This window comes from Electrona antarctica (assembly GCF_951216825.1).
Source record: "Electrona antarctica genome assembly, chromosome: 10".
Lineage (NCBI taxonomy): Eukaryota > Metazoa > Chordata > Actinopteri > Myctophiformes > Myctophidae > Electrona > Electrona antarctica.
Genome location: NC_136791.1, coordinates 6595727 through 6619072, shown reverse-complemented (window position 1 = coordinate 6619072; position 23346 = coordinate 6595727). Strand labels below are relative to the sequence as shown.

Sequence of the window (23346 nt, the reverse complement as noted above, 5' to 3'; positions counted from 1 at the left end):
GTAATGTTAACTCCATAGACACATACAAAACACCTGGGGGTCTATTAGAGTAATGTTAACTCCATAGACACATACAAAACACCTGGGGGTCTATTAGAGTAATGTTAACTCCATAGACACATGCTAAACACCTGGGGGTCTATTAGAGTAATGTTAACTCCATAGACGCATACAAAACACCTGGGGGTCTATTAGAGTAATGTTAACTCCATAGACACATACAAAACACCTGGGGGTCTATTAGAGTAATGTTAACTCCATAGACACATACACAACACCTGGGGGTCTATTAGAGTAATGTTAACTCCATAGACACATACAAAACACCTGGGGGTCTATTAGAGTAATGTTAACTCCATAGACACATACAAAACACCTGGGGGTCTATTAGAGTAATGTTAACTCCATAGACACATACAAAACACCTGGGGTCTATTAGAGTAATGTTAACTCCATAGACACATACAAAACACCTGGGGGTCTATTAGAGTAATGTTAACTCCATAGACACATACAAAACACCTGGGGGTCTATTAGAGTAATGTTAACTCCATAGACACATACAAAACACCTGGGGGTCTATTAGAGTAATGTTAACTCCATAGACACATACAAAACACATGGGGGTCTATTAGAGTAATGTTAACTCCATAGACACATACAAAACACCTGGGGGTCTATTAGAGTAATGTTAACTCCATAGACACATACAAAACACCTGGGGGTCTATTAGAGTAACGTTAACTCCATAGACACATACAAAACACCTGGGGGTCTATTAGAGTAACGTTAACTCCATAGACACATACAAAACACCTGGGGGTCTATTAGAGTAATGTTAACTCCATAGACACATACAAAACACCTGGGGGTCTATTAGAGTAACGTTAACTCCATAGACACATACAGAACACCTGGGGGTCTATTAGAGTAACGTTAACTCCATAGACACATACAAAACACCTGGGGGTCTGAGTAATGTTAACTCCATAGACACATACAAAACACCTGGGGGTCTATTAGAGTAATGTTAACTCCATAGACACATACAAAACACCTGGGGTCTATTAGAGTAATGTTAACTCCATAGACACATACAAAACACCTGGGGTCTATTAGAGTAATGTTAACTCCATAGACACATACAAAACACCTGGGGGTCTGAGTAATGTTAACTCCATAGACACATACAAAACACCTGGGGGTCTATTAGAGTAATGTTAACTCCATAGACACATACAAAACACCTGGGGGTGTATTAGAGTAATGTTAACTCCATAGACACATACAAAACACCTGGGGGTCTATTAGAGTAATGTTAACTCCATAGACGCATACAAAACACCTGGGGGTCTATTAGAGTAATGTTAACTCCATAGACGCATACAAAACACCTGGGGGTCTATTAGAGTAACGTTAACTCCATAGACAAATACAAAACACCTGGGGGTCTATTAGAGTAATGTTAACTCCATAGACGCATACAAAACACCTGGGGGTCTATTAGAGTAATGTTAACTCCATAGACGCATACAAAACACCTGGGGGTCTATTAGAGTAATGTTAACTCCATAGACAAATACAAAACACCTGGGGGTCTATTAGAGTAACGTTAACTCCATAGACACATACAAAACACCTGGGGGTCTATTAGAGTAATGTTAACTCGAGTCCATAGACACATACAGAACACCTGGGGGTCTATTAGAGTAACGTTAACTCCATAGACACATACAAAACACCTGGGGGTCTATTAGAGTAATGTTAACTCGAGTCCATAGACACATACAGCACACCTGGGGGTCTATTAGAGTAACGTCAACTCCATAGACGCATACAAAACAGAAAGTACAAAGAAAATGGCACTCCATCTTGAAAGTATTCCCTAGCATTCACTACTACCGGTTTCAAATTTTAACAAAATGTAATGCATTGATGCGCTGCATGGGGGATGATGAATGGATGGAAAGGACACCTTAATGATCTGACTAAACATTGTGTGTGTGGTCTGTCTGTGCAGTGTGTGGCTGTGACCTTGCCCAGGGGGGCTTCTTCATGAAGAATGGAGACTACCTGTGCACCCTGGACTACCAGCGCATGCACGGCACACGCTGCAATGGCTGTGGAGACTTCGTGGAGGGCGAGGTGGTCACAGCGCTGGGCAAGACCTACCACCCTGCCTGCTTCGTCTGCACCATTTGCAAGTAAGACCATTGGTGGAAAAAAGTACTTGCATGTTTTAACCCATTTAGGCCTGACGTCGAAATAAAAAAAAACGTTCGCTCTGAAAGAATATATATTCAAAGATTTGTGCCGCATTTTTACGATTTTTCAAAAATAGCAGACCTACAAGCTCGTAGATCTGCTATTTTTCAATAGCTAAAGTATAACATAATGCTTAGTTAAAACACCAAAAGGGCTTCCCGCCTTTAAAGGACCACTTCACCACTTTTCAACCTATCTTCATATAATAGGTCCTCACTAATAATCATGATAAAATGGCACGATTTTTTTCTACTCAGTCTGTGTCTCATAGGAGGCAGATTTTTTTTAAACAAGATTTTTTTACAAAGATGTTTAGATTTTCATTATCGTGAGAATGATGGCTTCCATTTTCGCATTGCAACTTTTCAGGACTAGAAAGACTGCAGTTTCTATTAGCTTGTATTCCCCATCGATGATGTCACTGGAAGACGGTTTCTGAACTGCCCACAGCCCTCCTATGAGACACAGACCGAGTAGAATTTTCTTTTTCATGATTATTAGTGAGGACCTATTATATGAAGATAGGTTGAAAAGTGGTGAAGTGGTCCTTTAAAGTATCAATATACTGCAATGTAGATGTATTCTGTTAAACAAGTTAAACTTGAGTAAAAGTACAAAAGTATCGGCATAAAAATGTACTAAAAGTAAAAGTACTCTTATTGCTGAATGTACCATTTCACAAGTTCAAAATGTGTAAATATCTTTTCAAAATAGCCGATCTACAAGTTCACAACGTAGATCTTGTAGATCTGCTATTTTCAAAAGGCCGAAATGTATGGGGGTTTTCTAAATCTACAAGGTAACTAGTAACTAAAGTTTTCAAATAATTGTAGTGGAGTAAAAGTACAATCAAGTACAAATACCTCAAAACAAATGTAAGATTTTTTGGGGGGCTTTTCTGCCTTTTATTGATTCAGTTTCAAGTAAAGACTGACAGGAAAGAGGGAGAGAGAGAAGGGGAGAGACATGCAGCAAAGGTCGTCATGAACGGGACTCGAACACGCGACACTCTGTCAGGCCGGAGCCTATATGTGGCATGCGCCTGGACCACTAGGCCAGTGGGCGCCCCAAATACCTCAAAATTGTACTTAAGTACAGTACTTAAGTAAATGTACTGAGTTACTTTACTTACTGTATAACATGTAAGCTGATTGATCTTTGTAAGGTGCTCTCTCGTGATTGGATCAAATTGGTATAATGAAAATGTACATATTCTTTCTGTTTAAGACCTGAAGAGATGGGGACACCCTGTTAACACTCCCATCGCCCAGGACGAAGTTCTTTGTCCTTTCTATTAGTAACGCCCGACGCCCAGGACGAAGTATTGTCCAAAAGACATTTTGACATATTGATATGAGAACGGATCGCATGGCTCCACAGCCTGGGAGCGCCTGTTGGGCAATCCTCTGTGTTGTGCAAGAGTGAGACGTCATCGAAAAACTCCCTCCCCTGATGAAAACGAAAATCTTAAAACGTTCATAACTCGCGATCTAAATCATCCCGTCTAATTATGAAAAAAGAACACTGATATAGCAATGATATTAGAACAGTGATTCTCAACGTGGGGTCCAGGGAACTCGGTATTCCTTGAGGGGGCTCTAAATGAATGCTTACAGGAGTTTGAGAACCACTGTATACGCATATCTACTGAGCTTTTTTATTTTATTTTTTACATCACTTCCACCCTCAATCAATACTCTCCTTTAGTGGCTCTGGTGATAATGGGTTACATGTTTCCGCAGACGACCGTTCCCTGCTGGGGACAGGGTGACATTCAACGGGAAGGACTGTCTGTGTCAATACTGTGTCCAGCCCATGTCTCCTGGACCCAAGGACATCGCTGGTTCCAGCAGTAAGTACTGGCAGTATCTGTTACCAAAAAGCACTTCACATGTCTGTGTACGAATGCAACCCAATGTGGTTTACACTTGGCAACATTTGGGATTTGTAATACTGTTTGAGTTAACATATTGGTTATTGGGCTTAAGAGTGTCCACCCTGGCGGTCAGGGTTTGATCCCTTGCCAAGTCATACCACAGACTATAAAAATGGTACCCGGTGCCTCCCTAGCCCATAGCACATTTCAACAACAAGGCTTGATCAGAATGGTGTACTGCACAAGATCAGAAATTTATTTTTGGCCATAAACCATTAAATGTTTTATAAACCAACAACAGCAGTATTTTGACAATCCATTATTTGAAACACAGGGAGCCATGTAAAGATGTAAGACCTGGTGTGATATGCTCCACTTTCTTTAGCAGCAAGGACTCCAGTTGTCTGGTGGATCTTTAGGGAGATCTGTAAAGGCTGGCCTAGTCAAGTCCACTGACGATGAATGCATGGACGCGTTTTTCCAAATCCTGCTGAGACATAAGTCAGCGATACTCTCACTGTATTAGTCGTATATAGTATTATAGTCGACGTCATCAACACTGGCACCAGCCATGTTCCTTTATGAAGAACACAAAGACCCTGCCCTATTAAATTATGCATGAACGTGCATTTCCTCTCCTCTGGAGCAGCCAGGGAATGTGCACACCAGCAAACCCCTCCTCTATCTCATCCAATCCTGGGTTCATTCTCTCTCTCCCCATCTTTCCTGCACAAACTCTTTTTCTACTTGTATTCCCCCCATCCCTGTCTCTCTCCCTCCTTATCTTTCTTTCTCCATGTCTATCCCTCTCCCTCTCTCTCTCTCTCTCTCTCTCTCTCTCTCTCCCATGCATGTCTCCCCCTCTCTCCCTTCTCTTGTCCATCCCTCTATCTCTCCCCTGTCTCTCTCCCTCTCTCTTACTTCTTGCCTTTTCCCCTATGTCTCTCTTATTCTGACTTTCTCTGTCTCTGTCTCTCTCTTTCCCTCCCTCCCTCCCTCCCTCTCTTTATTTTTTCTCCCCCCTTCACTTTTCCCCCATGTCTCTCTCTCTCTCTCTCTCTCTCTCTCTCTCTCTCTCTCTCTCTCTCTCTCTCTCTCTCTCTCTCTCTGGCTCTTCCATATCTCCTGCCCTCTCCTCCTCTCTTTCTTCTCGCTCCATCTCTCTTTTCTCTTCCTATTTCTCTCTCCCCCCCCCCCCCCCTCACACTTTCTCTACCCATGTCTCCCCCCCTCTCTCCACTGTGTGTTCTCCCTGTTGGCTGCTGGAGAGGCTTTTAGACGCATGGTCACCTATAAATAAGGCATGCTGATTCTTCTCACGTCATCATCATCATCGCAGCCTCGTACAGTACATGCCTTACGTAGCTGACAACGTTCCCAGCGGGCATTACAGCGGGTCTGCTCGTGCTTTCATCCTCTATTCATTAACCCATTTTCGGCGGGAACCCCTTTTGGTGTTATGCTTTAGCTATTGAAAAATAGCAGATCTACAAGCTCGTAGCGCGCCACTCGGTGGTGCGCTATGAGCTTGTAGATCTGCTATTTTTGAAAAATCGAAGAACGACTGACAGAAACATTTTCACTTTTTCAGAAAACTGTCAGGATGTAGAAGACATTTTTAGAATCTGATCTCAGGTCAAAATGGTTTAAAGCAGACTTGACAGAAAGATTGTTCATTTAAAACCTATACATGCTCTTGGTGCTTTTAGAGCCTCGGGTTTCTACTTAAGGACAATGCTTTGCAACTGTCAGAAATGTCACTTACTACCCTCTATTGCCATCTAGTGTCGTGGAGCTGAACTGGCCAGAGGATATGTAGTAGCATTAATGCTTACGTTTTCTATGATATTTTTTAGGTCAGCTACACACGATCAGTGTGCAATAAATTGACTCAAATATTTGCATTTTATGTGCCAAGTATGCCTGGCTGGCCAAGAAGGTGTTTGGTTGAAATGTTGCCTCTATAAAAAAGAGAATTATTCTTGTGTGCAATTATTGCAACGGTATTCAATGTGTGGCCAAGTCTTCTACTATATAGATGTGTATTTATAGATGATGCTGCTGAGTGTAAGTCCTGGCTAACCCATTAACACCTAGAAACACATCTGTGTCACCTTAGCTAAACACTATAACCACTATAAACACTTTAAACACTTTAACCATTATTTTAAAGTGTTTAAAGAAATAGCAGATATACAAGCTCATAGCACAGCACAAGTGGGGGGTCCCTAGAACAAACTATGTGGCGGTGCGGGACCACGGCCAAATCCACATCATTCTGGAGGTTCTTGACACGGAAAAGGTTTGACCACCACTGGTATAGAAACACAGGTTTTTCAGAAAACTGTCAGGATGTAGAAGACATTGTGTAGAATCTGGTCTCAGGTTTTAATGGTCTTAACCACAGTGTGGTGCATGTGTGCTCTTTGCAGACTGTGCAGGATGCGGTCGAGACATCAAGAATGGACAGGCTCTCCTGGCCCTGGACAGACAGTGGCACCTGGGCTGCTTCAAGTGTAAGGCCTGCGGAAAAGTCCTGACTGGTGAATACATCAGCAAGTAAGTAGTACGTACTGTACATACTGTACGCAGGTCTAGTACCTACACAACTCTGAAGAGTCAAGAGTCAAAACGTACTGCTCTGTGCAGCCTGTAACCTTAACTGAACCCAGATTGGAATTTGTTATACACATCCAATAAGATGAAAGATGTTTTTGTTTCTAAAAAGTGTGTAAAAGTGTTTCACTATGAACTCATCAGTGTTGTTTGACCTGTCCTGTCCTGTCCTGTCCTGTCCTGTCCTGTCCTGTCCTGTCCTGTCCTGTCCTGTCCTGTCCTGTCCTGTCCTGTCCTGTCCTGTCCTGTCCTGTCCTGTCCTGTCCTGTCCTGTCCTGTCCTGTCCTGTCCTTATATATCCTGTCTTATGTCCTGTCCTGTCTTATGTCCTGTCTTGTCCTGTCCTTATATATCCTGTCTTATGTCCTGTCCTGTCCTGTCTTATGTCCTGTCTTGTCCTGTCCTTATATATCCTGTCTTATGTCCTGTCCTGTCTTATGTCCTGTCTTGTCCTGTCCTTATATATCCTGTCTTATGTCCTGTCCTGTCCTGTCTTATGTCCTGTCCTGTCCTGTCCTGTCCTGTCCTGTCCTGTCCTGTCCTGTCCTGTCCTGTCCTGTCCTGTCTTGCCAGGGAGGGTGCCCCCTACTGTGAGAAGGACTACCAGATCCATTTTGGCGTCCAGTGTGAGGCGTGTCAACAGTTCATCACAGGGAAAGTGCTGGAGGTAAGCCAGTCACCACCAAGCAGCACATTTCATTGATCCCTCCCCCTCCGAGTCATGCCATTATGTGATTGGTTCAATGGCGCAGAGAGGAGCTCCTTTGTGTAGCAACACTTTTGATGTGCCAATAAGGTACAACTGACACCTTCACATCAGGCCTCCAAACTGACTGCTGCAAAAGGTAGGTCTGTGTTCTTAACACATGAGAACATTGTATAGCTTTATTCTGGTCCTGTATGACAGTGGTTCTCAACCTGTGGGTCGCGATCCCTCGGGGGGTCGCCAAATTATTTTGAAAATGTATTTTCAAAAAAAAAAGAAGAAAAAAAAAAGGGGGGGGGGGGGGGGGGGGTTTGCAACTGAATGGCTGGAAAGTGGAAATGAAGAGTTTACATAGTACATGCATACACCTTCCCTAATGTATATCTGGTTTCAGTATTTATTTATGGTGTATTGTCTCTATTAATAAGGTTATTGTAGCAGTCAATTTATATTGGGGGTCGGGAGGGGGCGGGGAGGGGGTCCCGAGACATTGCCAAAGCATTTCCGGGGGTCCCCGGCCAAAAACGTTGAGAACCCCTGCTGTTTGATACTAGATGTTCACATAAAGCCTGGAATTACGTGCAGTTATTCCGAAAATTGCACCCAAAAAAAACGTCTTGGGTTTTCTGGCTCAAACTGGCTCTGATTTGCCTGTGGATTGTGATGTAACAGACAGTCCACAAATCCCATGTGACATATCAATTTGCCAGCAGATGTCACTGTTGAGGGATTTATTTGCCTGTTTTCATTGCAGCTCAAAAGGCTTCAGAACACACAGAGAAAGCGCCAGACCACAGAATAAATCCACTGAAGTTGTGTGGGTGTAATTGAGGTCCTAAAACCTAAAAGATAAAAGAAAACGAAATTAAAAAGAAACCTTTAACCCATTTTGGGTGGGAACCCCTTTTGGTGTTTTAAACATTATGTTATAATTTAGCTATTGAAAAATAGCAGATCCACAAGCTTGTAGGTCTGCTATTTTTGAAAAGTCGTGAAAATGTGCCTGAAATCTTTGAATATATGTTCTTTCAGAGCGAGTTTTTAACTAAAGTCTTTGCTACTGAGAGGGTCCCTGGAACTACACATTTTCAGATGGGGGTCAGCGGCCAATGTCATATATATTTGGGGTTCCTTGACATGAATATGTTTGAGAACAACTGACATAGAAACATGTTTTTTTTTCAGAAAATACATTTTTTAAATTTCGACGTCAGCTCTAAATGGGTTAAAGCAGGGGTGCCCACACATTTATGACGTGAGATCTACTTTCAAAATGACCAGCTCAACAAGATCTACCCACTGAAAAAATAAGTGTACCATTGCTGAAAATAGTTTAAATGTATACCTGGGGGGGGGGGCTTTGGAATAGGGAGAAATTATGACAGGCAGTTTCTGCTGTCAAAATATGTCCCCCCCCGTATTTAACTTAAACGCCCAATGCATCCTCAATGGCAATAGCACAAACTTTGGCATGCTACTAGTCCTACATACTTACACCTAGAAACCCCATTCAAACCTATTTAGGTTAATCTTACGGTGGACATGTTTGCCTGAAAAGAAATCTTTGAAATGTTTCATAGTTTTAGAAATATAGTGCTTTCAAATTTGAGACATTTCTAACTCCTTACTGTAATGCTACTGACGTTTGTGCACAACAATCTTGAAAACAAAGTAATACATTGTGGGTTTGAGCTGACAGGCCCTTCTAAATGTCAATCAAGTCACCTTAATTCAAGTGGCAACATTTAAAATAAATATATATTTTTAGGGGCATGTAATGTGATCTACCTGCACAGCCTGTGTGATCTACTGGTAGATCGCAATCTACCTTTTGGGCACCCCTGGGTTAAAACAACGGCATACTGCTCTAAGGGATGTGTAATATGTATCTGCTTTCTGTACAGGAACAGGACATTGCATAGTACTGTAGCATTACAGTAATTGTGAAAGGTATATTTTGTCTATCGCTTGAGAAATCTTTTTGCCAGTGAGCCAAACACACTGTCTGTGACATGAATGTTTGCCACAGCACTGACTACACATCATAGTATTACATGAGAACCTAAAAGAGGTATAACATAAAGATTCAGTATTAATGCATTTATTGCCACATAACAATTATGACACTCTTATGTATGCATTATGAATGGTTAAAGTGATTTGGGTGATTTGGAAAAACCCCCGGTCTGCCCTGGTAGCAAGATGTGGACATGCACACACTACAGTGGGGGAGAAGTGCAACAGGCCAACAGCACGCACACCAAGGTCCGCCTCTGCTCGATCATGATTGGTGGAAGGCCCCTCTCATCCTGATTGGATGAAGGCTGGGCCACCTAACCAAAAACGAAACCTAAGGTTTTTTGACCACCAGGGGTTAACTGGGGACAGGGAGGAACTCCTTATATGGTCAGCACACTCTATAGTAGGGAGGATTATCTCAACAAAACAAAAAAAGAAGTGATATTTGAATTAAGTGAAATCACTGAATATACCTTTAAAACATTATACGCATAGTCACATACACCCACATCTGTTTGTTTGTTTGTTTGTTTGTTTGTTTGTTTGTTTGTTTCTTTCTTTCTTTCTTTCTTTCTTTCTTTCTTTCTTTCTTTCTTTCTTTCTTTCTTCCTTCCTTTCTTTCTCCATCTATAGCCTATAGTGTGCATGTATTTCTCTCTTTGTCTATTTTCCCCCCCTCACTACTGACTGCATTGACACGTACACCACTAGCTTGTCCTGTCTGTGGGACGGTGATCCCATCAGACAGTGGAGTTATGTGCTATTTAATGTTGCGTATAATGTTGCCATTGGCCAGCCAGGCTTTACAGTAATCCGGTAATAAGGCAGGGCCTTTATGACAGCAAAGGGAAAGGCCTTTGCATCTCATCCCCGAGTTGTAGCCGGCGGATCAGTGGCTCTAAAGCCGCCCGGCCGTCTGATGTCTGCTAGCTATGTGTGATCATTGACCCTGCAGGACTCAAGGTCAGATACCCCTCCTTTCCTTTCCATTGCTAGGGCTTTATCCCATTTTGAGCGGGAACCCCTTTTGGTGGTTACTGTGGCTCAAGAGGTAGAGCAGGTCGTCCAATGATCCATGGGTCGGCGGTTCGAATCCCGGCTCCTCCTGTCTACATGTCGAAGTGTCCTTGGGCAAGACACTGAACCCCAAATTGCTCCCGATGTGCTGGTTGGTACCTTGCATGGCTTCCGCCGCAATCGGTGTATGAATGTGTGTGTGAATGGGTGAATGTAATGCACAATCTATGTAAAGCGCCTTGGATAAAGGCGCTATATAAATGCACCTAAATTTTACCATTTACATACATTATGTTATAATTTAGCTATTGAAAAATAGCAGATCTACAAGCTCATAGCGCGGCACCGAGTGCCGCGCTATGAACTTGTAGGTCTGCTATTTTTTGAAAAATCGTTAAAATGTGCCTCAAATCTTTCAGAAAATTGTCATGATTTAGAAAACTTTTGTTTTTAAATTTCGACGTCAGGCCTGATTGGGTTATTGTAGCCATACTGTCAGGTGTGTTGGGGGGTTTATGTGCAATATGCCGTTAGGAGATGAGAGATGATGAGATTCAAAACATAAATCCGCTTGGACAGTATGTACAGTATGTACAGTATGTACCGCATCAGGAGTTAACCCATTTTGACCTGAGATCAGATTCTAAAAATGTCTTCTACATCCTGACAGTTTTCTGAAAAAGCTATGTTTCTATGTCAGTGGTTCTTCGATTTTTTTTCAAAAATAGCAGACCTACAAGCTCGTAGCGTGCCACTCGGTGGCGCGCTACGAGCTTGTAGATCTGCTATTTTTCGATAGCTAAAGCATAACATGATGCTAACACCAAAAGGGGTTCCCGCCCAAAATGGGTTAAGTCAAGTTCAAGTTATTTTTAAATGATCCCTATGAGAAGAAATGATTGTGTTTGCCCTCACCTACCAACAACAATAAAACACTTCTAGGGAGCCATGCTTTATTGTTTCTCTTTTGCTTGTTTTTTTTGTTTTTTTTACACTTTGCATAATAGTGAAGTCAAACTGTAAAATGCAAATGTGGTTGGTTTGCGTGATTACATTTCTCTGAGTGGCCACTTGTCAAATGGAAAGCTGGAGGAGAGTTGTTAAACAGCACGCACGTCGGACCAATTTGGCTATTTATCTCACCCGGTCAACGTCCACGTCCTAAAAGCATTTGGCTGATGGAGCACTCACTTCATCATGTGAAGAAGAGAATAATGACATTTGTGAAAATTGCACCTCAAGTACGCTTGTTAATTTTCCGGCATAGAATTATACACTTTCTCCAAACTGAGGAGTGCTCAGATAGTGGCAGGTTATGTCAACATCATTCGTGTCATGCTAGTATTTATGTACTGCAAAAAACCCACATGTCAATTGAGTCATACTGAGTATTACCATCATTACCATTGCCTGTATGGTGGTTAAAGAATCTATCCAGTCGGTGGATTGTATAATTTAATTTATATAATAACACACTCCAGGCTGTGGTATGTTGTGATTATACCCATGATCCTAGCTGTGTTACACCGAGCGCATACGCAGAAATAAAATGGGACTGGGTCTAAAAGTGTGTGTGTGTGCATTTGTGCGTATCCGCGTTTTTACACACACACGCGCCCCGGTGTAGCTCGGAACGTTATAATAACCACAATATATCACAGCCTCTAGTCTTCTAGTGTACAACAGAATTCACCCACAATATGTTATTTTCACTCAGAAATGTTATAGTTGCTAATCCTTTGAATGGGGTTAGTATATATAATAAGCCCATTGCATAACCCATGATTATCCCATTTTGGGCGGGAACCCCTTTTGGTGTTAGCATTACGTTATGCTTTAGCTATTGAAAAATAGCAGATCTACAAGCTCATAGCGTGCCACCGAGTGGCGCGCTACGAGCATGTAGGTCTGCTATTTTTTGAAAAATCGAAGAACGACTGACATAGAAACATAGCTTTTTCAGAAAACTGTCAGGATATAGAAGACATTTTTAGAATCTGATCTCAGGTCAAAATGGGTTAAAGAATCTATCCAGTCGGTGGGTTGTATAATTAAATTTATATAATAACACACTCCAGGCTGTGGTATGTTGTGATTATACCCATGATCCTAGCTGTGTTACACCGAGCGCATACGCAGAAATAAAATGGGACTGGGTCTAAAAGTGTGTGCTGTGTATTTGTGCGTTATAACCACAATATATCACAGCCTCTATAGTCTAGTGTACAACAGAATTCACCCACAATATGTTATTTTCACTCAGAAATGTTATAGTTGCTAATCCTTTGAATGGGGTTAGTATATATAATAAGCCCATTGCATAACCCATGATTATCCCATTTTGGGCGGGAACCCCTTTTGGTGTTGGCATTATGTTATGCTTTAGCTATTGAAAAATAGCAGATCTACAAGCTCATAGCGCGGCACCGAGTGCCGCGCTATGAGCTTGTAGATCTGCTATTTTTGAAAAATCAAAGAACGACTGACATAGAAACATATCTTTTTTAGAAAACTGTCAGGATGTAGAAGACATTTTTAGAATCTGATCTCAGGTCAAAATGGGTTATGCAATGAAGAACATAAATGTGCTGCGATGATGGGGAGTTCCAATTGGACCATGATGGGGAGTTCCAATTGGACCATGATGGGGAGTTCCAATTGGACCATGTTGCACTCGCAGAAGGACAATGTGTTTATTTACATACTGTGCCAGTTTTACACGGAGACGTTCTTTTCCAACAGCAGTTCTTGAGGGACATCATTGTCATTCATCTCTCCACTGGTCAGAGGTGTTTGTCATTCATCTCTCCACTGGTCAGAGGTGTTTGTTTATGCACCAGAGGCTGTGGAGGTAATCAGGGATGTGCAGACCATGTTAGAGAGACAGGAGCTGAAATTACACTTTTGGATTGCATTTAGCTTTTATTTCAGTGTCACCATAGTAAATGCTGCATTCATGGTCTGGAGAGGGCAGTTTTTTTACAGACGGGTAAAAGGGCAGGGGCTGAAGCCCCCTTTGATGTCTGTGTCTGGTGGTAATGTTGCTGTGTGTTTCTTTTTGTTTTGCCTTATTGGGCCATGTTTTCCAGGCAGGGGATAAACACTACCATCCTAGCTGTGCGCGATGCAGCAGGTGCAACCAGATGTTCACGGAAGGAGAAGAGATGTACCTGCAAGGTGAACAGACCGATATATATATAATGTTTACCGTGTTCACTCGGGTGCAATACTTAGTTTAGACAGTTTTTGGTTTAGACTAGTCATTGGTTAGACCAGTCATTAGTCCTACAACTACAACCTATCTCAAACCCTCACCCTAAACCTAACCTCCCACGGGGCAGCACACCTAAACCTAACCAATGACTAGTCTAAACTACTGTAAGTATGCACCCCGTTCACTCATGTTCAGATACGTTTTAAAATGGGGGGGGGGGGGGGGAATCTGTTTCAGTGGATTCAACAATGGTAGTTATTATTTCGTTCCAAGCTCTTTTCATTGGCATTTATTATTTCTTAACTACTTTTAACTTTCAAAATGTTTCAAAAATAGCACATCCACCAGCTTGTAGATATTGTTATAGATCTTACAACAATATGAAATATGCGCCGGCGGTGCTAAATGCATGCATATGTATTATGGAGTATTATGCGCATCAATATGCATGCAGTTCATTAACCCATTTTGGGGCGGGAACCCCTTTTGGTGTTAGCATTATGTTGTGCTTTAGCTATTGAAAAATAGCAGATCTACAAGCTCATAGCGCGCCACCGAGTGGCGCGCTATGAGCTTGTAGGTCTGCTATTTTTAGAAAAATCGAAGAACGACTGACATAGAAACATAGCTTTTTCAGAAAACTGTCAGGATGTAGAAGACATTTTTAGAATCTGATCTCAGGTCAACATGGGTTAATGTTGTCTGTCCTCCCCCCCCATGCAGGGTCTACGGTGTGGCATCCTGGCTGCAAGAACTCCACGAGAACAGAGGAGAGGCAAAGGGAACGGGTAGGGAACAATATGGACGCCACTGATTGTCTGCCCCCTTTTCCACCGGTTGGGAACCGGTTGAGTTCTTTTTGGTTCTTAGTCCATATGAGCCATCCATCCATCCATCCATCTTCAACCGCTTATCGCTAGTCGGGTCGCGGGGGCAACAGCTCCACCAGAGAGCTCCATACTTCCCTCTCCAGAGCAACATTAGTGACTTCCTCCTTGGGGGGATCCCCGAGACGTTCCAAGGCCAGTGAGTCGATGTAATCCCTCCATCTGCGCCTTGGTCTGCCCCGGGGTCTCCTCCCAGTGGGACTCCCTAGGACCTCCCTAGGGAGACGCCTGAGAGGCATCCTAACCAGATGCCCCGAACCACCTAAGCTGGCTCCTTTCCAGGCGAAGGAGCAGCGGCTCTACTCTGAGTCTCTCCGAGTCTCTCCCATATGAGCCAGACCTCCAAAATTGGAATGTTAATTATGAATAGAGTTTGGTAAAACCATACCTAGTAGTTACATTTTTTTTACCTATTTACCTATTCACGTACTGTATGTATCACGGTGGAAATGACAAAATGTGTGATAAATATGAAAAAGCTACTACTGTGGAAGGGTTATCATATCATATATTAATTGACTTATATTGACCCTATAAACAATTTAACCCATTTTGGGCGGGAACCCCTTTTGGTGTTATGCTTTAGCTATTGAAAAGTAGCAGATCTCATAGCTCATAGCGCGGCACCGAGTGCCGCGCTATGAGGTCTGCTATTTTTGAAAAATCAAAGAACGACTGACATAGAAACATAGCTTTTCAGAAAGCTGTCAGGATGTAGAAGACATTTTTAGAATCTGATCTCGGGTCAAAATGTAGGTATGGTTTTGCACACTCAATTCATAATTAACGATCCAATTTTGGAGCTCTGGCTCACGGACTAAGAACCAAAAAGAACTGAGCCGGTTATTCCCAACCGGTCTGTCTGGATAGTGGTTCCCAAACACTGGGTCGGGACCCAAGGTTGGGTCGCGGACACCTTTTTATGGGTCCCTTTTATTTTTTTGTTTCTTACGTTTTGTATTACTATTTCAAATCATTTAAAAAAAAACATTCCCAAAAGAAATTAAAAAATGTAATCATGAATCAAAAACAGCATTCTAAGATTATTATTATTCTTAGAATAATTATTTGATCAGTAATTTCATGAAGAAATCAACGAAATAAATCCAAAGAAATTCCCTAAATTGGAAAACTAATGTTTAAGTAGTAGTGAAAATAGCAGATCTACAAGCTCACAACGTGGCGCGAAGTGACACGTTGCGAGCTTGTAGATCTGCTATTTTCACTATAGTTTGGGTCTCGGGGGGGGGGGACACATCAAATTTCTCTTTTTGGGTCACGGGCTGAAACGTTTGGGAAGCACTGGGATAGAGGACACCTTTCTGTCCATCGCTCCATTTCACTGATACAAGGTCACTCTTCATACGACCACCGTGCTCTGACTGTAGGTGGCGCTACCCGTTCAAAACATATCAAAATAACGGTAGTGGATCGCACACACCAAGGCCTGACTCACACCTTTCGATCTAGCATACAACATTGATGCATGCTAGATGTAAAGAAAGGGTTTGTTTACATCTTGCCCCAATGCATTTCCAATGGAAGTCACATGGTTTGACACAACATTTGTGTTGTACGGCTTTCGGCTATGTTTCGACTGCCCCCCACCCCCTCATACAACACAAATGTTGTGTCAAACCATGTGACTCCCATTGGAAATGCATTGTGAGCTTGCATCAGTCAATAAGTCTCATGCATCAGCTATACATCAATCTGTTGTGAAGGTGTGAGTCAGGCCCAAGACTTCAGTTCAAATTGTTTATTTCATATTTGGGACAAACGTTCCGGCTATCCAGCCTTCATCAGTGTGGAGTGTGACTGAATGTAGGTTCCTTTTAAAGAGGAGTGGTGACATGGTGCAGGTGCACAAAATCACCACTAATCGCCTCACATCACACCGGGTGGATAAACACAGATTGGGACTGTGTAATAAAGTCTCTGTTAGCAGTCAACAATGTGACTAGCAATTACATCTCAAAATATACATATGTACAAAGCAAAACAATTACAGGATTGTTTAAACACAGCTAATGTAGGTCGCTGGGGACATAAGGCTTTTTTTGCCGTTCATAGATACAGTTACATACATTAGAATAGAGCATCATTCTTTTTTTCTATCGTCAATAGTATCCATCCAATACCATCCAATATCCATATAATACTGTTACAATGTCAACATCTGGATGTGAGACGGGGTTCTCTGTTACAATGTCAACATCTGGATGTGAGAGGGGTTTCTCTGTTACAATGTCAACATCTGGATGTGAGAGGGGTTTCTCTGTTACAATGTCAACATCTGGATGTGAGAGGGGGTTCTCTGTTACAATGTCAACATCTGGATGTGAGAGGGGTTTCTCTGTGGGCTGCTGCCACCACCTTCCTGCTGTCGTAATCCTTACCTATCATTGTGCAATTGAATTTCCCCTGTGTGTGTGTGTGTGTGTGTGTGTGTGTGTGTGTGTGTGTGTGTGTGTGTGTGTGTGTGTGTGTGTGTGTGTGTGTGTGTGTGTGTGTGCGTGTGCGTGTGTGCGGCCTCACTCACACCTTTCGATCTAGCATACAACATTGATGCATGCTAGATGTAAACAAAGGGTTTGTTTACATCTTGCCCCAATGCATTTCCAATGGTTTGACACAACATTTGTGTTGTACTGCTTTCGGCTGTGTTTCGACTGCCCCCCTCCCCCTCATACAACAAAAATGTTGTGTCAAACCATGTGACTCCCATTGGAAATGAATTGCGAGCTTGCATCAGTAAACAAGTCTCATGCATCAGCTATACATCAGTCTGTTGTGCACGTGTGAGTCAGGCCTGTGTGTGTGTGTGTGCGTGTGCGTGTGTGTGTGTGTGTGTGTGTGTGTGTGTGTGTGTGTGTGTGTGTGTGTGCGTGTGCGTGCGTGCGTGCGTGCGTGCGTGCGTGCGTGCGTGCAAGCTGCGAGTCAGGCTGGAGAATCCCAGTGCCCTGTGTGATGTGATGTCCTGTGAACCACCCCCCCCCCTCCCTTCCTTCCTCCACAGCTATTGCCTCCGTCCCTCTTACTCCTCCAAAAAACAGAAAGGCAGGTACTGTATTCGCTATTGGCTGTGATGAGATGATGACATCATCATCATCCTTTCCTCCCGTCTGTGTTCAGTTCACCCATGTACACATAAAGGACATGGTGCACTGTCTGCTGCCATCTGCTGGAGACAGCGTGCAGTGCCTTCTCTGTGTGTTAATTGGTCGTGTCACAGTGTTGTGGAACCATTTTTAGTCAAGTGTCCACGTCAGTGTTGATTTTGTCGACTAATACTACAGACGAATCATTTTCGTCGACTACCTTTTTTCACTGGCGAAAACTAAGTGGAAACTAGGACTAGTGGACAAGAGATCCAGTATAAGTCATTTTACACTTGGTTGCATGCTGAAAATAGCCGATCTACAAGCTCACAACGCGTTGCGCTGTGACGCGCTGTGACGCGCTGTGAACTTGTAGATCTGCTATTTTCAGCAAGTGTAAAATCGGTCATTACGAAGGCATCAAGGCCTGCCAAAATACATTTTAGTCGACTAAATCAACTGTAGATTTCGTCGACTAAAATCTAGTCGACATTCCAGGTGATTAAAATGTGACTATGACTAAGACTAAAAATCACAATTTTCTGTCAAAATCAACACTGGTTCACGTTTACATTCTGTCTCTTGGACACCCGTGCTGCTGCGCTCATACTGAATGAAGTGTGTGGTACGGTACAGTGATGTATGGTACGGTACAGTGATGTACGCATACGTGTGGAGGATTAGACCGCCCTCTATGTTGGTATTTGCCTTCACTAATCCCCCCCAAGACACGGAGCGTTAAGTTCCTTAGACACGTGCAACAAATTCAAGACTATTGTTGCCATCCAAAAATGTCATTGTCCCATAAAATGTATGGGCCATATTTATTAGGCATGAGATTCTTTGGAGCAGAGAGTCACAACATGCAAATGTTTCATTCATTTTGCAAAGTCACAGACGGACGCCTAGTTTATGTTCGTTTGTACAACGGCGTTGCACAAAAAAGAAAAAAATACATACATGATCTACAAGCTCACAATGTGTCGCCTCTTTCTGGCGCGCAAAACACCGACCGTCATTCGGCGGATATTCAATCAGGGTACAGTCAGATGTCAGGGTTTCCAAAGTGCTTAACCTGGACCGTGAAACATGAAAGGCAGGTTTTTGTTGTCCCTTCTTCTTCGTCATCATCACATTTACACATCAAGCCCAGAGGAGTGAGTATGTGTTGAAGTGTTTTTCCATGATAATGGAAAGTGATTTCCAGATGGCAGAGAGAGAGAGAGGGTGCCGTGGATCATTTTGCACTGACTGGGGAAACAATGACTGTTTGAGACAACATGGTTGTTAAGCTACCTGTTCACTAAACATTGGACCCCGTGTCCTTCTTCCTTCTCTCACAGCCTACGAGGTCGTCGTCGGAAAGTATTTGTTCCCGACCTGGTTCAAGCATACCTGGCTCACCGGGTCACACCATCTATGTAAGTTTATGTTGCTGTGAAACTACACCATATTGTAAAAATATATATACTGTACAATACATGCTGTAGTTTAGACCAGTGGTTCCCAAAGTGGGGTCCGGGGACCCCTAGGGGTACTTAAGGGAGTTCCAGGGGGTACCTAGCTCAATTAGAGATAGTTAGGAACCAAATGGACCCTTATGGGTCTGTAACTCAGGTCTGTAACTCAGAGAGTGTACAACCAAATGGACGGGTCCATTTGGTTCCATTTGTACACTCTCAGAGTTAAATTTACAGTGGTTTTACAATATGAATTGGGGTACCACAGATAGAAATGCCATTAAATTGGGGGTCCGTAGCATAACGTGTGTGAAACTGGGGGGTCCATGAAATTAATATGTTTCGGAATCACTGCTGGAGCCGTAAAGATCCTCCCTTATCGGGGTCACTGGCATATGTTTTCAACTGGGGGGTCCGTGGCCTAATAGATGTTGATTTGGGGGTCCTTGACATGAAAAGGTTTGGGAACCACTGCTGTAGACTAGTGGTTTTCAACCCATGTCAAGGCCCATTATTTATTCGGCATTTGAGCCACGAACCACCATTTCGATGACATTTAGCGTTGCAGACGCCAAAACTATAAAGAATATTTCGTTATCGTTGGATAACATTCTGTCCACAACTCCATGCTGAGAGATAACAGGCAAACGTTGATCAAAATAACAGTTCTTCTACATTCTCTAATTGTGTAGACTTCTTGTAAATTAAGTAAGGCTGATTTGGGCGGGAACTCCTTTTGGTGTTATGTTATGCTTTAGCTATTGAAAAATAGCAGATCTACAAGCTCATAGCGTGCCACCGAGTGGCGCGCTACGAGCTTGTAGGTCTGCTATTTTTGAAAAATCGAAGAACGACTGACATAGAAACATAGCTTTTTCAGAAAACTGTCAGGATGTAGAAGACATTTTTAGAATCTGATCTCAGGTCAGAATGGGTTAACAATAATGTAACTCTCGAGAGCGTAACATGAAACCAAATGGACCCGTTAGGGTCCATTTGGTTTAATTTTACGCTCTTGAGAGTTGAAGATCTCTTAAAGGTCCATTTGGTTACCAACTCTCCATCGTTTAGCTGGGGACCACCTGGAATGCCCTCAAGGACCACTGGTTGAAAACCACTGGTGTAGACTGTTGTTTCACATCCTTAGGCCCGACTCACACCTTTACAACAGACTGATGTATGCTTGTTGTATGAGATGTATAGCTGATGCAAGCTCGCAATGCATTTCCAATGGGAGTCACATGGTTTGACACAACATTTGTGTTGTATGAGGACGAGGGGGGCAGTCGAAACACAGCCGAAAGCCATACGACACAAATGTTGTGTCAAACCATGTGACTCCCATTGGAAATGCATTGCGAGCTTGCATCAGCTATACATCTCATACAACATGCATGCATCAATGTTGTATGCTAGATGTAAAGGTGTGAAGCGGGCCTTAGTGTAAACTGCATTGTGTGTGCTACTGCCAGTGGTGGAAAGTAACTAAGTACATTTACTCGAGTACAAATTTGAGGTACTTTTTTCTTTACCGAGTATTTTCATTTCTTTATATCCATCTCCGGATAAGCTGGATTTACTTCTACTCCCAAAACATTTACTTTTTAAGCCCAAACCACACCAAAGGGTCGGGTCGGGACAAAGCGTTTTTTTTTAAGGTCAACCACACCAATGCAACTCCTTGCAACTCAATGAGTTGCATTGGTGTGGCTTATTACCATATAAACCGTTTTGTACCGACCCTTTGGTGTGGTTTGGGCTTTACTCCACTATAATTATTATTTGACAGCAGTTCCTATAGTTACATTACAGATTTAGATTATTAATACAAAACATATCAACTGATACATTATTATTACGCATTATTCAAGGTTAACCCATTTTGGGCGGGAACCCCTTTTGGTGTTTGAAACATGTTATAATTTAGCTTTTGAAAAATAGCAGATCTACAAGCTCATAGCGCGCCACCGAGTGGCGCGCTACGAGCTTGTAGGTCTGCTATTTTTGAAAAATCGTGAAAATATTTATTTCAGAAAAACTGGAGGATTTAGAAGATTTTGTTTAAATTTCGACGTCAGGCCTGAATGGGTTAAGCTGCCCAGCATTACATAAAGTAATTAAAATAAGCCCCACCTTCCCAGCTGACACATGAAAAAATACGTAAACAATAAAGTAGCCATTCTGCATAATGTGCACTTTTACATTTAGTGCTGTAAGAGTGCAGTATTCTGATGCCTTAGTTTGTACCATTTGTCAAGTACAAATTTGAATACAGGACAAGTATTTCTACGTTGTGGTTTTACATGGCTTGGTTGAATGCTTGATTCTGATTGGTCAATCGCTGAATTCATTGGTCTGTTATTTCTGGATAATGACCGCTCCGCTCTAGACTATAACAGACCGCTGACTAATCAAACCCTCGGAGCACCTGGCTGCAGCCGCTTGATTGACCGCTGTTTCCCACATGACAGCCATGTAAACACACACACAGGGCAGTATTATGTGTGTCTTAAGTACCAGGTCTTATGACTTAACTTAAGTTAACTTAAGTTAAGTCATAAGATTGATCACGCCTCCAGGTCTTAAAGGACCACTTCACCACTTTTCAACATCTCTTCATATAATTGGTCCTCACTAATGTTCATGATAAAACAACACCATTTTTTCTTACTCAGTCTGTGTCTCATAGGAGGGCTTTGGGCAGTTCGGACACCCGTCCACCAGTGACATCATCATTAGGCATAGTTTTTTTTAAACAAGATTTGTTTTAAAATATATTTAGATTTTTATTATCGTGAGAACGATGGCTTCAACTTTTGCATTGCAACTTTTCAGGAAAAGAAAGCCTGCCGTTTCTATTAGCTTGGATTCACCATCGATGATGTCACTGGTGGACGGGTTTCTGAACTGCCCACAGCCCTCCTATGAGACACAGACTGAGTAGGAAAAAATGGTGGTATTTTATCATGAACATTAGTTAGGACCAATTATATGAAGAGAAGTTGAAAAGTGGTGAAGTGGTCCTTTAAGTTAAGTAATAAGACCTGGTACTTAAGACACGCATAATACTGCCCACATTGTCATTTACAGCTAAACATTGCTCTCAAAAATGTTTTTGAAAACATTTGAGCGATAACTAGACGAAGCAGACAGTACCCCAAAAATGGATTCTATTTGATCAACTCACTTCCTTGTTTTCCGACAGTGCTCCAGCCCTGCAGCTGGGCAGACGCAGCCAGCGCGAGTGCGCGGCACTTAAGGAATACTTTGTTTGTTGTGTTTTGGGTCAATGTATTAATTTATGTTAGGTAGCCGCCATGTAATAAGCGGGATAATATCTGGCTAGGTGGTCATTGTCGGGATGTAATTAAACTCCACCTAGCCAGATATTATCCCTTACTTATTTACTGAAGTAAAAGTGATTTACTTTACTTTACTTTATTATGGATCCCCATTAGCACTTGCAAAAGCGTGGCTATTCTTCCAGTACACAAAAACACAACACATCATTCACCACAACATACAAATACAATACAATACAATACATACAATGGTTCACTTACAAAGGATAAGAGTTTCATCTCAAAACAATTGCAATTTTGCATTTTCATATCATTTCATCATAGAGAGGTTGGAGGGGGTTTTCCATAGCTCCATAGGTCCATATACATTTCCATACACATCCATACACATCAATTTTACTTCTTACTTCTTCCACCACTGGTTACTGTGAATTTAGAATCAGAGATAGATTATCTCCCCTGTTCTTGCAATAGCAGTAGTGCACGCACACACACACACACACACACACACACACACACACACACACACACACACACACACGCACACACACGCACACACACTCTGTTAATCCCGTTTCGTAAGAGTTTGTGCTTCTCCGTAATTCTCCCGTTATACCCTTGTCTGTGTGTTGTTTGTATATGTATGTTTTCATTTGTCTTCTTAGGCAAAAGTAGACAATGAGATCCTTGATTACAGAGACCTAGCTGCCATTCCTAAGGTCAAAGCCATTTATGACATTGAACGCCCCGACCTCATAACCTACGACCCCATGTACACCACCTCCTTGGACGAGAGAGAGGAGAGAAGGGAGAGTGTGGGCGAGGTAAATGTGTTGCGTGCATGCAAGAGTTATCCTTGTGCAGTGATGGAAAGTACATTTAC

At 42.4% G+C, this 23346-nt stretch overlaps 1 protein-coding gene across 4 annotated transcripts in view; it reads left to right on the top strand.

The window, feature by feature from the left end:
* Positions 1–23346, top strand: part of LOC306931000 (actin-binding LIM protein 1-like) — a 149140-nt gene that overhangs the window by 94542 nt on the left and 31252 nt on the right. For all 4 annotated transcript variants that reach the window (XR_013790948.1, XM_079512156.1, XM_079512155.1 and 1 more), the window contains exons 3-10: positions 2021–2204; positions 4008–4117; positions 6574–6700; positions 7331–7424; positions 13589–13676; positions 14437–14501; positions 19045–19122; positions 23129–23287. Coding sequence is in view for 3 of the 4 variants with exons in the window: in XM_079512155.1 (XP_079368281.1) it covers positions 2021–2204; positions 4008–4117; positions 6574–6700; positions 7331–7424; positions 13589–13676; positions 14437–14501; positions 19045–19122; positions 23129–23287 (905 nt within the window). In the remaining variant the exon portion in view is untranslated. The remainder of the gene's footprint in view (positions 1–2020; positions 2205–4007; positions 4118–6573; positions 6701–7330; positions 7425–13588; positions 13677–14436; positions 14502–19044; positions 19123–23128; positions 23288–23346) is intronic.